General features: G+C 34.6%; 1 protein-coding gene across 2 annotated transcripts in view; it reads right to left on the reverse strand.

The window, feature by feature from the left end:
- Positions 1-14945, reverse strand: part of CYTH3 (cytohesin 3) — a 164248-nt gene that overhangs the window by 41671 nt on the left and 107632 nt on the right. For both annotated transcript variants that reach the window (XM_007498259.3, XM_056804361.1), the window contains exons 2-4: positions 9577-9659; positions 7004-7068; positions 6355-6421 (exon numbers count right to left, since the gene is read on the reverse strand). In XM_007498259.3, the coding sequence (XP_007498321.1) occupies positions 6355-6421; positions 7004-7068; positions 9577-9659 (215 nt within the window). The remainder of the gene's footprint in view (positions 1-6354; positions 6422-7003; positions 7069-9576; positions 9660-14945) is intronic.

The following is a 14945-nucleotide window of genomic DNA, read 5'->3' on the forward strand; positions in this document are numbered from 1 at the left end:
GGGGAAGTTTTTGGCTCATTTATTTGTATTTCCTCTTCTGCTATTTCCTCTGTAGTCTGGATTTTTCCTCCGTGAAAATTATCCAGGGTCAACCCCTTCTTCTTGTTTTTCTTGGTGTTAGATAGTTATTCCTTGGCACTGTTTGCCATCACTATGGTGGTTTTTCCTTCCCTTTCAAGTCAGAAATCTGAGTGAGGAGGGCAGGCTCTCTGTATATGGAGCTAAGGAGAAAGGATTTTGCCTGAGGCCAGCTCTCAAGTCTCTGCAGCTTCTGCTGTTTGCTGTCCCTCTCTGTGCTAACTTCCTGCAGGCACCCACGGTCTACGCTCTTTAGCCTGCTAGGGTTTCAGGTTCAGCTGCTCTCAGGGGTAGGTCTTTGGTGGTCTTAGTCAGCTGCCAAGGACCTAGAGGTGCCCCTCACTCGCTCTAGAGGTGCCCCTCACTCAATCACTGATTCTAGCACACGCTGGCTCTGATTCTGGCTCTGTAGGTGAAGTGTGGAAAGGTGGATCAGCTCGCATTTTGGTGGAAGCTTTTTCACCCCCTTATGGTGTGGAAATGCCCAAATCCCATGTACCTTCAATGCTGTGCCCTACTATAGAGTCTCTTCATTCATATGAATTTGGTTTTTTTGGCCTTTTGAGGTAGTCTATATCAATAGGTGTTGAAGAGAGGAAGAGTCCTGTGTCTAGACTGCCACCATGATTACCTGGAATCAGTTACACTCTTTGAGATGGGAAAAGAGTGGAAAATAAGGGTTTCCTTGACTGGGGAATGGCTGAACAAATCATGGCATAAGATGGTGATGGAATGCTATTATGCTCTAAGGTATGATAAATTGCTTGTTTTCTATATGAACTGGAAAAACCTCCAAGAACTGATGTGGAGTGAAATGAGCAGAACCAGAAGGACATTGTATACAGCAACTGAAACACTGTGGAACAATCAAATGTAATCAACTTTGCTCCTAATAGCAATGCAATAATCCAGGAAAATCCTAAGGGACTTATGATAAAGAATGCTATCGACACTGAGAAAAATATATGTGGTAATAGAAACACAGAAGGAAAACAAATGATTTATCATTTGTCTATAAGGGGATATGATTTGAGGTTTTTGGCTTTTAAAAGATTACTCTATTATAAAAATGAATAATATTTGTAAGAGAGAAAAATAAGATTCAGCATGCAAAAGACCAACCCAAGCAGGGGAAGGGCAAGGAAGACCCAAGATTCCAAAAAAAGAACAGAAAAGCTGAGAGGATTCAAAATAGTTACTTCATTTCTTCTTGGGAGCCCTCCTGAAGTGGATGGTCTGAGATGAAGCCTCTGAGACAGAGAGCCTCTCTGAACATTGATATCTTCCAGTGAACCCTAAATTCCTTTGGTTCCAGCCGAAGACAATAAAAGCAGATTTGGGACTTTGTAGAAAGCCATCTACTAAAGAAGATTCTCTCTATCTCCCCAAATTGTCCTTGAACTTCATTTTACAAATAGATTAGGAGGAAGGACAACCTCAACAACTGACCAAAAGAGGGTCAGGTCTGCCTGAGCCCTCAGGATTCTGAGGTGGGGAGGTCAGTTGTTAGTTCATAGGAATTCTCACTTCCTACTTTCCTCATTCAACAACCCCATTATCCCTGCCTTGTGTGTCCCCTAGAATAAAGAGTTATCCTTTTAGATCAGTTCTGCTTTCTAACATCACTGTAGGGGACTGAAATTGTGGAGGGAATTATATCCTTCTGCCCAAAGAGGGGAGTTAGCTCCAAATCAGGCTGTAGAGTGACTCAAGTCTAAAAGAGAGAAAGGTGGCATATGGGAGATTGGGAAATCCAGGGGTAGGAAAATTACTCTGACCTTCAACAACAGCCAAGATCAAGAAGGGATGCAGTGGGTCAATTCTCTAGGACACTCTCCTTCAGTTCTTAACCTCCATATTTAATTTAATCTCTGAAGGGACATATTTTGTTCCTCTAAAAGACAGTTTGTGTTACCTTCCCCAAGGGGAGTAGAGGGGAAGATCAATCTCTTCCCTCTCTCCATTTCTTTAGCTCCTTCACACCCCTCTCTCTCTAATTCCCCATTGTAAGTGTAGGTGACCTCATTCTGCCCTATATTACATGTGGCACCCCAGTTAGCTGGATAAGAACAAGAACCTATTACCAATAGTTACACTTGGCAGTTGGAAGAGACTGGGGGGGTGGGACAGCCATCTTGAGCACAGAACCCTGAGCAAGCACAAGTGGAGATTCAAACTGACATCATTTTTCCTGTTAAGAGAGGCTTGAATAAATAAGTAGACAAGGGCATGTACCAAAAGATAATTTGGATTGCCCTAGTTTTGGTACTCCTGGCTCACTGGTTTTACTCCATTCTTGGGAAAATAACAATAATGTTTAGTGATTTCATAGGGACAGCTATGAATATCACAAATTATTGGGATCAGATCACAATAGAAATATAAACCTTGTGGCCAGTTTTCCCTGCTATTTATGGAACTGTCATGATGGTCTGTGTGAATATTAAATTTAAGTCTCCTCTGATTGTGAAAATGAAATTAATTAACTCTCCCCTGATTGTAAAGATTAAAATTGTAATCCCTCCTATTTTTAGATTTAATCAAAATGTAAACACCCTACTTCAAAGTTGAGTGGGGAGATCTGCCCATTTTTAGATTTAATCACCAAAGGTGTAAGCACTCCATTCGCAATTAAGTGGGGGAGGTCTGCAACCAATGTGTGCAATAGTGGGTGACGACTCAGAATCGACTGACTGCCTCCTGGGCAGTCCTAAGTAAGGCTTTAGACTATGATTTGTCCACATAAAAAGTGGAGAAAGACACAGGAAATGACACAAAAGAAAGTGACTTTAAAAGGAATTACAACTTCCTGTGAGACACAGTTCTTCATTCTTTGAAGTGGAGGCTGGTGGAGAATCTGCTGACTGGACCCGAGACCCTGTTCCTGGTGAGGCTGTTCTAAAATCTCTTCCTTTAAACTGACACATGGTGAGTGAAAATCTGACTCTTAACTGCTGGATTTTTCTGAAGAAACTAGCCTCAGGAGAGACTTATCTCTTGAGAAAGACTTCCCCAAGTCTTCAGCTTTGCAGAGGCCTAAGGACTAACTCTCCCTATCCAAGTTGGGCCAGTAGCCAGGAGTAAATTACTTAGTGCTTAGGCTAGATATCTTACCCTATTCTCTCTCTGATTTTCTTACTTCACTCTTTCTATATTTTGTAAATAAATTGTAAATAAATCTCTTTGGAATAAATTAAATTCCTGGCGACCCTATTTTAAATATAATCCAGTCCAACCTTTTTAATAAATAACCCCTTTTCCCCTTATATTTATTTGGCTGATCACGATGGTTGTGATGAAATACCTTCAATCTTTTTACTTTTCTTAACTTTTCCTTTATTTTTGTGACTATCCCTAAGTCAGCTTTACATAGCTTATTTTGAATCTACATTTCACAGCTGCTAAAGGTAAACCCAGGAGGCAGTTAGTCAATTCTGATTTATCACCCACCATTGCACACGTGGGTCACAGACCTCCCCCACTCAAGTATGAATGGGGCATTTACCCCTTTGGTAATTAAATCTAAAAAATGGGCAGATCTCCCCACTCAAATTTTAAGTAGGATATTTACACTTTTGGTGATTAAATCTAAAAATAGGCAGGGGTTACAATTTAATCTTTACAATCAGGGGAGAGTTAATTAATTTTATTTTCACAATCAGGGGAGAGTTAAATTTTATCTTCATATCTGGCAATTCTATACTACAATTAGAAAGGGACTAAAGATAATCTTGGGCAGGGACATCAATAATTTGGACAACAGCCTGGATAAAGTGTTCTCACAAATGGCAGCCATTACAGACTTCATGGCTAGGATGGATAAACTGGGAATGGAGAAAGAGCTTGTGACAGGGATTACCACTGACAATGACAAAAACAAAGACACTGAAACCACCACCACAACAACAATAATAGCCTGACTGTAGACTGTGGAGTTTATATTCAGTCTATCTGAGTTCATACTGTGTCTATACTCAAAATGAACACAGAAATTTATCTCACCCAACAGGGAAATGGGGGTGGGGGGGTAATATAAGGGAGGGTGTAAAAAAAGGAAGGGATTAAGGGAGACAGTTGTCAAAAAAAACAGATTTTTTGAGGAGGAATAGGATAAAAAGAAAGAAGGATAAATGGAAGAAAATGGGATAGAGGGAAATATACAGCATGAATATAAACGAGATGAGCTAACCTATAAAATGGAAGCAGAGAGAAGAATGGATTAGAAACTAAAATCCAACAATATGTTGTTTAAAAGAGACATTTGAAACAGAAAGACACACATAAAGGGCTAAAATAATGAAATGGAACAGAATCTAATATGCTTCAGCTAAAGTAAAAAAGCCAGGGATAGCAATCATGATCTTAGACAAAGCAAAAACTAAGCTTAATTAAAAGAGATAATCAGCAAAACTATGTTTTGTTAAAAAGTACCAGAGACACTGAAGTAATATAAAAAAATTTTCCAGCAAGTTTCTCTGATAAAGGCCTCACCTCTCAAATATGTATGGTACTAAATTAAATTTATAAAACTAAGAGCTATTCCCCAATTGATAAATGATCAAAGGATATGAACTGCCACTTTTCAGAAGAAGTCAAAGCTATCTATAGTCACATGAAAAAAGTGCTCTAAATTATATTTAGAGAAATGCAAATTAAAACAACACATGTCAGAAATAACAAAGGCTAGAGGGATTGAGGGGAAATAGCTATATCAATAAACAACTGGTAAAGTTGTGAACTGGTCCAATCATTCCAGAGAACAATTTGGAACTATGCCTAAAGGACTATAATAGCCTTTTACCCAGCAATATCACTACTAGTACTGTATCCCAAAGAGATGAAAGAAAAAGGAAAATTAATCCATTTGCATAAAAATATTTACAGTGGTAAAGTATTGGAAATTGAGGGGATGTTCACTTGGAAATGGCTGAACAAGACATGGCATATGATTGTGATGGAGCACTATTGTGCTATAAAAAATGATGAGGGGGATGGTTTCAGAAAAACTGGCAAGACCTGTATATGAGCTGATGCAAAGTGAAACGAGCAGGACTTGGAGATTGTTGTACACTGTAATAGCAATATTCTTTTATTAATAATGCATTTTGTTTTTATAGCACTCTTTCCCCTGCCTTTTTATTACAAAGACAATCAAAACCAAACAATGTAGTATCTAATAGTTTATGTTTCACAGTTGTAGTTAAAAGCCTCTATAGAGACAAAGGGAGTATGTTTCATTCTTGGTTCTCTTGAATGAAGAATGGTCATTGCATTTTATGACTGATGTAATCTGAATTTTGAAGTATTTTAGTGTTACTTTGAATTATATTATTGCAATGGAATACTTAGTTCCCATGGTTCTGATTACTTTGTGCCAATTTATACAAGTTACCCTTGTTTCTCTGAATTCCTCTTTAGTCTTTTATTACAATATAGTAATTTTCCATTAAATTTATATTTCAAAATTTATTTAGCTTGAATTCTCCAATTAGTGGACAATAATTTTGTTTCCTTTTTTTAAAACTGCCACAATAACTGCTGCCATAAATATTTTTGGAGTCTTTCTTTCACTGATCAAAAGGAATGAATAGTGAGTTAACTTTTCTCATATAATTTCAAAATGTTTCCTTAAATAGCTGGACCAATTCACAGCTTCACCAATATTATAGTTTTTAGCCCCTCCAACTCAGATTATATCTTCTATCATCTTTGCCAATTTGACAGATCATAGAAAGGATTACAGAATTAGAACTAACAGAGACCCTGATCCAAGTTCCTTAGTGAAATACATGAAGACTGAAGCTCAGAGAAATTAAGAGACTTGTCAAAGGTTACAGAAGGAATAAATGGTAAGGTTGGGATAAGAACCAAGCTTCTTTGACACTAGCACTCTTTTCAGCTCAAAGATGCTTTAATTTGTCTTTTATTATTAGTGTTTTGGAGAAATTTTTATGATATTTCCTTTCATTTCTACATAACCTGTACCATTTATTCCAATTCTATAGAAATTCCTGGTATTTTTTAAGATGCTGATTGGCGAGCCAAGCCAAGAGATGGAAGGTCCTAGGTTCAAATCTGGTCTCAAACATGTCCTAGCTGTGTGACACCGGGCAAGTCACTTAACCTCCATTGCCTATCCCTTACCACCCTTCTGCCTTGGAATCAATAGTATTGATTGAAGATAAGGGTTTTAAAAAAAGATGCCAATTGGCTCCTTGCTCTTTATTTAAAAATATATATATATGGATTCCAAAGAATTCAAAATGATGCTCTTACCTTTTTAGGATCCATGTTGAATTTCTTTCTTCCCATAGCTATCTGCTTATTCCTCTGGGTAGTTTTGCTATTTATTTGAAATAATTTTAAAAATTGTTACCAGATGTTCTTACACAGAAGAGTAACTTTAGATTTTGTTTGTATAGTCCTCATTATTATAAAAACTTATAAGATGTTTTATTTATCAAAATAATTATATATAGGAAGAAGTGTATGCCCTCAAGAAAAACATACCTCATTTGATCCTTTGTAAATGGACATTTTTGCTATTTTGGATTGCTCCTAATGTTTCACAACTTCAGGTTTAATTTCATAGGAAATTTTGATAATAAAATGATAATAAAAGAAAAAAAAACATGGTCTCATATTTCTTATACAGGACACACTCTAACCAAAGTTAGTTGATCCTGAAATGCCTAACTGATTTAGTTCTGAACATACAGAAATGAACAGTGAGCTAAAAAAAATACAGTATAATGAACAAATGATAAAAATATTCCCTGAATATTCCAGAAAGCAAAGCAAAAGAAAAGGTGGTACTGAGGGAAGAAGAGAAAATATTGATTTAAACTACAAAGGCTTTTTTCATCTCTTAAGCTGAATCATATGGGAATTGAATAAATTACATGTGTGCACACAAGTAGCTTACCTCTCCTCAACACATGTCAGGTTATCGATCTCTGTCATCACTTCTGCAATTTCAAATTTTAGCCTCTGCCAAAAAGAGGAAAAGAATTAATGGGAAAGAATTATTAACCCTCACAGGCCCAGAATAATTTGAACATTCTAGTTACAAATTTCCTTGAAGTCTCTAACAGAACAGTACTCTGAGAATAATTTTAATATAGAAAAAAAAAATCCACAGTCCCACCACAATCCAGAGGAAATTTCTCTCCAAAAATCAGATATCATTCAAAGTAATTTGTTAGTGGTGATTTATTGGTGGCTCATTAATACATGTCAAAAAATGTCTATTTGGAGAGAAAATACACTGAGACCCCATAGAAGATTGTCAAAAAAGATGAATATACTTAAGGTACTTATGCTACATAACCATTTTTACCATATTTCAAAGTTTCCTTCCCATTCTAAAATACTCTGTTTTGATGTGGTTATTGTCCTACTCTTTTATTTTCAACTATGTTTTTGAGAAGAATAAGAGAGAATGAGAAGTTCAAAGTCTCTAAGGTCAGCCATCATGCCATTTCATTGATAAAATTTCAGGTAAGTTCTATCATTTTGCACAAGACCAAGAAATGAAGTTGGAACTAATACAATGGTTTAATTTAGAACAGATCTATAATATTTAGCTAAGCCTGAAATGGAAAGAATGGACTCTTCACTAAGAGAAAGAAGAGGGAGGAAGAAGACATAGACAAATAGAGAAATAAGAACATGGGAAAAAACAAATTATGTGATTTCAGCTTTTGTACATAATTAAGTCAGTTTTTTTATGGGTTCTAATTCTTTGTGTGCCAAGAAAATCATACCTAGAATGGAAATCCTAGAGTAAACTGTGGGGCTTTTTATTTGTTTGAGAGCATACTTGATGCTCTAATGAGTGAATAACCTGCTGAGATTTACCTTGGCATATAGAACAAAAAGGTTTCTGAAAGGAGTGATAACATTTCTTTCTGACCTCTCTGTATCAGTAAGTGTGACAAACTTGACTTAGGAAAATTCATCAACAGAGGAATTCCCAGCTGGGGACTGATATTTGAGTATCTACTAATACCATTGATGGGTCAAGATTTCTCCAGAGACTGTGCCATTGGTATCACTTTATCATGGCCCTTCCTTGTACTTTTCCTATGGTATCCCTCATTTTTGGCATCTTTTGTAGTACAATATGGACATATGGTTCTCTTTTATCTATCTGTATTGTCTTGTTAGTTACTTTCAACTTGCACAAGTTCACATCTAAAACTCTTATAGTCATCTCAGTTTCACCTCTCCCACAGCCAGTTCAAATTAAATTAATTTCTCATAGTTCTGATAGTCATGGAAAAAGCCCAGTCCTGAAAACTTCTGTATTTCCTGACTCTGTAGATTCCTGAGATTCTCCCCAAAGAATTCTCCTGAAGGATATTCTTTTCTGGCAAAATGCCCAAAAGAGATCAGCCATCTTTCCTTGCTCTTAAATTCCCCATGAGACACAGTTTACATGAACCAACCTGATTCTTTCTAATGCTTTTTAAACCATATTCTTTAAAATAGGTCCTATTTTATTTTATCATAGATTTTCAGACTATACAGGAATACTCTGGATTCCATATCTCTTATTTTAGGACTTCCAACCCTCAAGGAGTAACTATTTCAAAGTATTCATCTTAAGGTCTCTCATCTCTCCTCAATACCCATAATAATATAAACATTTCCATAATCAAAACCCAATTTAAATTATTTTAAATTAACACATTTTTCTTCATCATCTCACCTCCCCAAGTTTAAAAGGAAAAAACTCTCTTAACAAATATGGATAATTTCCACAATGTCCATTCCAAAAATGTAAGTTTCATGCTGCAATTTGAGTTCATCTCTCATGTCTCTGTCAGAAGGTATCATAGCTCTTCATCTGTCATAACTGGAATCATGCAATCACAGGTGGTCACCGCATTACTCCAAGTTATTATGTCTTTCAAGCTGTTTGTCTTTGCAAAAATAGTGTTCTTACTGTATAAATTATTCTCCTGAAAACCTAATTATCTTAAAAAAACCTTCTGTCTTAGAATCAATTATAAAACAGAAGAGTGACAAGGGCTAGTCAATCAGGGTTAAGTGACTTGTCCAAGGTCATACACAGCTAGGAAACATCTGAGGCCAAATCTGAACCCAGGTCTTTCTAACTCCAGATCTACTGTTCTATCCACAGAGCTCCCTAGTTACCCCAGCCTAATTACATTTTGATTATTCTGCCTCTAGCCAGACTTTTGTTACCATCAATTTACATATGCCTTTGGTGGAAGGATTTTTGTTGGTTAGTTTTGGTGGTGTTTCCTCAGGTATTAATTTACTAGTAAGTCATCATTAGTTTCTTTACGATATTGCCAAATAAGTTTTTAAACTAAACTTTGTTCACTGAAAGTATACAGGCTCTATGCTTTTGCAACTTAATCCCACTGTCTTTTTGCATATTTATATATGGGTAAACATAAAAACAAACATTTTACACATTAATGAAGATTACTAGACTTTATAATTAGGAATTTAAATGTTAATTACCTCTATATCATCAATAAGTTCTTTTTTCCTTCGACGAATGTTTAAAAGTTCTTCTCTCTCTTCTATTGAGAGGTCATCAGGCACTAAATACAAAAGAATCATAAACAGATAAGTAAAAATTTCAATCCCTGAGTTTCAAAAGCTCTTTACAATTAGTGATCACAATACTTTAGAGAAGATAGGGGTTACAAGGGCAACTAAGTTTTTTTTTTCCTTTCATTTTCTCATGTCAAATATATTTCTGGGAATTTTCACATCAGAAAATCATTTAGAACACAGCTGAAATCAATAGACCAAAATAACAAACTAAACATCAACTCTCAGCACAAAGTAAGGAGGAGGTAGCTCTGGTTTGACCCATCTGTCTCTTTCCCTTAAAGTGCTTGGCTGCTTTCAGCTATACTGAATAAAAAGAACTGGAGATAGTACTAAAGAAAACAAAGATAGAGAAAATATCTGAACCAGAATAAAAATACACATTAGAAAACCACATTGGAGGTGACAACATTGTGAAAGGATTAACCCATAATTTTTTTTAATCTCTAGAAAAACTGAATATGATTTGTGAGCAAATATCCTCGAGAATCTCAGAATTGGAAAGAAGTTTGGAGACTATGGACTTTAAAAGGTACCCAAATAAGAATTACCCTAAATGACCCCTAACCACTGGACATGTAATGTAGCCTTTGGCTGAAGACTTCGAATGAAGAGGAAACCACAAATTCCTAAGCCAACCCATTCTACTTTTGAACAGTTCTGATTGATAAGTTTTTTCTTCTTTTACATCAAACAAAAATCTTCCTCTCAGCAAATCCTACTTAAAACACTTATTATCAATAATTAATTATTAATATAATATATTATTACACTCTGGAGACAAAAAGAACAAATTCACTTCTAACCATGACTTAGGACAAACTACTTCCACTGATCACAACCTGACATGGAGACATCGACCTTATTTTTAAACAATTAATCCTCTATATCCAATCATCTAGTTGTCACCAGGCAGAAGATGCCCAGTTAAAAGGATGCTGACCCCACACTCCTATCTCTGTTGGATAAATATCAAAGTCTCACTTCAGCATAACCTCTGGCCTCACTACCTCTGAGAAGGAGATTATCTACCCTGCTGTTACTCCCGAAGGTCCTTGGGTCCTTGTCATCAGCCCTGCTACTTTGTATGCCCATGAAATACCTGGCCCTTCCATTAACTAAATGAACTCTCCTTTGTATTGTCTTTCCCAGTTAGAATGTGAGTTTTTTGAAAGCAGAGACTGTCTTAATTTTCTGTTTTTATCTCTAGCACTTAGTTCAATGCTTCACAAATAGTGAGAGTGTAAAAATTTTTTTAGAATGAGGGTATGAATGATGGAGCAAGGAGACATGAAAGTATTTATTAGGGGATTACTATGTGAGAGGTAAAGAAGTGAAGACCTGGGCCCACCTGTGAGAACTGAGGGGGAGGATTCCAAGTTTCTTGTGGAGAAGGGAAGAAGGTTTGGACATAACTGAGAACCAAAGTGGATAATATGAGATACCTCTCTTGATTTCTCCAGTCTACTCTTATTACTCTACTTCAGTGATTGTTTCTCTTAGTTCAACTGGTTTTCTCCATTTCCTGCATTTATATTATATTTTGCTATTTGCTGTTGTTGTTCAGTCTTGTCCAACTCTTCATGACCACATTTGGAGTTTTCTTGGCAAAGACATTGGAGTGGTTTGCCATTTCCTTCTCCAGCTCATTCTACATATGAGAAACTGCAGCAACTGGGGTTAAGTGACTTGCCCAAGGTCACACAGCTGGTAAGTGTCTCAGGCTGCATTTAAACTCACAAAGATAAGCCTTCTTGACTCCAGGGCTGGCACTCTATGTGCTATGCCAACTAGCTGTCCCATCTTTTAAAGTACCTCATCTTATATATCACTGGACCACATAGTGTGTGGAGGAGAATAATATATAAGAAGACCTGAAAGTTAAAAAGGGGTCAGGTTGTGAAGTACTTTAATCACAGGGAGTCACTATACTTGAAACAATCAGTCTTATGGTAATGATTTTTCTAATTTTTTTTGTTTTATAAACCACTTTCAACAATAATAAACAAAATGTGTTGTGAAACTCCAGGATAACAATATTCTACTCATAATGTTCTTTTATATTTATTTGTTAAGTGCTTCTGGTAACTATAATGAAAATTTTCAACCAAATTATGTTTTCATTATATAATAATAAACTATAAATTTTATTCTAATTATAATGATGAAAACTCTATGAAATTATAAAACTCTAAAGATAAGATAATTACAAATATTTGATGTGGGACATTCTGTAAGAATTAAAAGTGGTAGTCCAGTAAGCATTCATATACTCACTATTTTCACTAAGATTTCATATAAAATTTCTTTGTTTTAAAATTCTTGCTGAACATAAACAACATTTTAAGTAAATAATTTACAACTTGGAAGATCTTTAATGTGTAATAATGTCATATACGATTGATTTCTATGTTTAATTTTTTTTATTTGAGCAAAGGTCTGCAATATTGGCTCAACCCAGATGAACATAGGCTAATACCTGGTTCCATTTCTTTCTTTTTTTAAATTAAAACAAGTAAAATATGAATAAAAAGGCTTGATCACACAAATATGTGGTGGGAAATGGCAGGAGAATTTTAACCTGAAAGATGAAAATTCATTTTTTATTTTTAGCCAAAAATGTATAAACCCATAATTTCTGAATGATGTCTGCAGCTCAAAATCCATTGATTAGTCAATTATAATTTCTTTTTAATTCCCTGTCACTTCAACAGAAAAAGATGAAAAAGAAATATTAAATGGGTAGCTAACCCAACTGAATTTATTTTTTTCTTTTTAAAAATTTTCCATGATTAAGGATTTTTTCTCTCCTCATTCCTTCCCCCTTCTGGAATTAACAAGCAATTCCAATGGGATATATATACATATACATATAATCACTCGAATCCATTTCCATATTATCCATTTTTTTAAAAAGAGAAGTTCTTTAAAACCCAAAACCCAAAATCGCATGCCCATATAAACAAATGAGAAATCATATGTGTTCTGAATTTCTACAACCACAGTTCTTTCTCTAGATGTGAATGACACTCTTTCTCATAAGTCCCATAGAAATATCCTGGATCATTGCACTATTTTTAGTAGCAAAGTCAATTACATTTGATCATCCCACAATATTCCAATTACTACATACAATGCTTATTTCACTGTGCATCAGTTCATGTAGGTCTTTCTAATTCTTATAGAAATCCATCAATTGATCATTCCTTTTAGCATATCACAATCATATTCTACAATTTGTTCAGCCACCCCCCCATTTGAGGGACACCCCTCATTTTCCAAATTTTTTGCTACCTCAAAGAGTATAGCTATAAATATTTTTGTACAAACAGGTCCTTGCCCAGGTGTTTTTGTTTGTTTGTTATTTTGTTTTTTTATCACTTTGGGATATAAAGCAGTAGTGGTATTGTTGGATCAAAGGGCATGCATTCTTTTAAAGCCCTTTGGGCATAATTCCAAATTGCCTTCCAGAATGGTTGCATTTACAACTCCACCAGCAATGTATAAGTGTCCCAACTTTGCCACATCTCGTCCAACATTTATTATTTTCCCTTCCTATCATATTGGCCACTCTGCTAGATTTAAGGTGGTACCTCAGAGTTGTTTTGATCTGCATTTCTCTAATCAAAACGGATTTAGAACTTTTTTTCATGTGATTATTGACAGTTTTGATTTCTTCATCTGAAAACTACCTATTCATATCCCTTGATCATTTGTTAATTGGGGAATGATCTGATTTCTTATAAATTTGACAGTTCTTTGTATATTTGATTTTAAACATTATTTTATTTGGTCATTTTCAAACATTATTCATTGGAAACAAAGATTATTTTCTTTTCCTCCCCCCCTCATCACCCCTCCCATAGCCGACGCACAATTCCACTGGGTATCACATTCTTTGTATATTTGAGAAATTAGACCTTTGTCATAAAATTTGGTTACAAAATTTTCCCCCAGTTTGTTGCTTCCCTTCTAATTTTGGTTGCATTAGTTTTGTTTATACAAGAAATTTTAATATATTCAATATTATTCATTTTACATCTTATGTTCTCTGTCTCTTGATTAAGTCTTAAATTCTTTTCTTTTCTATAAATCTGACAGCTATACTATTCTTTGTTCACCTAATTTACTTATAATTTCCTTATAATTCCATATATATTTTTTATATTTTTGTATTTTTTATTTATTTTATATATATTTATATATGTATTTATTTTTATTATATAATATATTTTTCATTTATTTTTATTTAATAATAAATAAATATTTATATATAATAAATATTATAAAAAATAAAAAATATTATTTAATATTTATATTATATATTTCCATATAATTCCATATATGACCTTCTTGAAGCCCTTAAGTTTTTTTTCTCTTTCTTATTTACCTTTTTGTGCTTCTCTCGGATTTTGTATTTGGGCCTCAAATTTTCTATTCAAGTCTGGTCTTTTCTTCAGGTATGCTTTGAAATTTTCTATTTTATTAAATGACCATACTTTACCTTGAAAGAATATAGTCAGATTTGCTTGGTAGTTGATTCTTGGTGTAAAACCAGTTTTTCTAGAATATCATATTCCAAGCTTTCTGGTCTTTCAATGTGAAGACTGCTAAGTCCTGTGGGATCTTGACTGGAGCTCCAAGATATCTGAATTATTTCTTTCTAGGTGCTTATAGTATTTTTTTCCTTGGCCTGGGAGCTCTTAAACTTAGCTAAAGCATTCCTTGGAGTTGTCATTTGGGGATTTAATGCAGGAGGTGATTTGTGGATTCTTTCAATCTATATTTTATCCTCTTGTTCAAAGATATCAGAAGATTTTCTTGGACAATTTCCTGTAGAATGATGTGTAGGCTTTTTTTTTTTTTGGTCATGACTTTCAGGTAGTCCAATAATTCTTATATTGTCTTTCCTGGATCTATTTTCCATGTCAGTAGTTTTTTTTCCATAAAGTATTTCATATTTTCTTCTATTTAATTATTCTTTTGATTTTTGTTTTATAGTTTGTTGATGTCTTGTGAAGTTATTGGCTTCTAATTGTCCAATTTTAATTTTTAAAGACTGAATTTCTTCTATGACCTTTTGATCCTCCTTTTCTTTTTGATCTATTCTTTTCAAGTCATTCTTTTCATCTAATATTTTTTGCCTCATTTTTCCAGTCAGTGAATTCTAGCTTTTAAGACACTATTTTCTTGTTTTAATTCATGTGCCTCTGTTTCCAGATTACCTATTTTGCTTTTTAAGCTGTTCTCCTTTTCCAAATTTTCTTCAACCT

The sequence above is a fragment of the Monodelphis domestica genome, chromosome 7 (assembly GCF_027887165.1).
Source record: "Monodelphis domestica isolate mMonDom1 chromosome 7, mMonDom1.pri, whole genome shotgun sequence".
NCBI classification, from domain to species: domain Eukaryota; kingdom Metazoa; phylum Chordata; class Mammalia; order Didelphimorphia; family Didelphidae; genus Monodelphis; species Monodelphis domestica.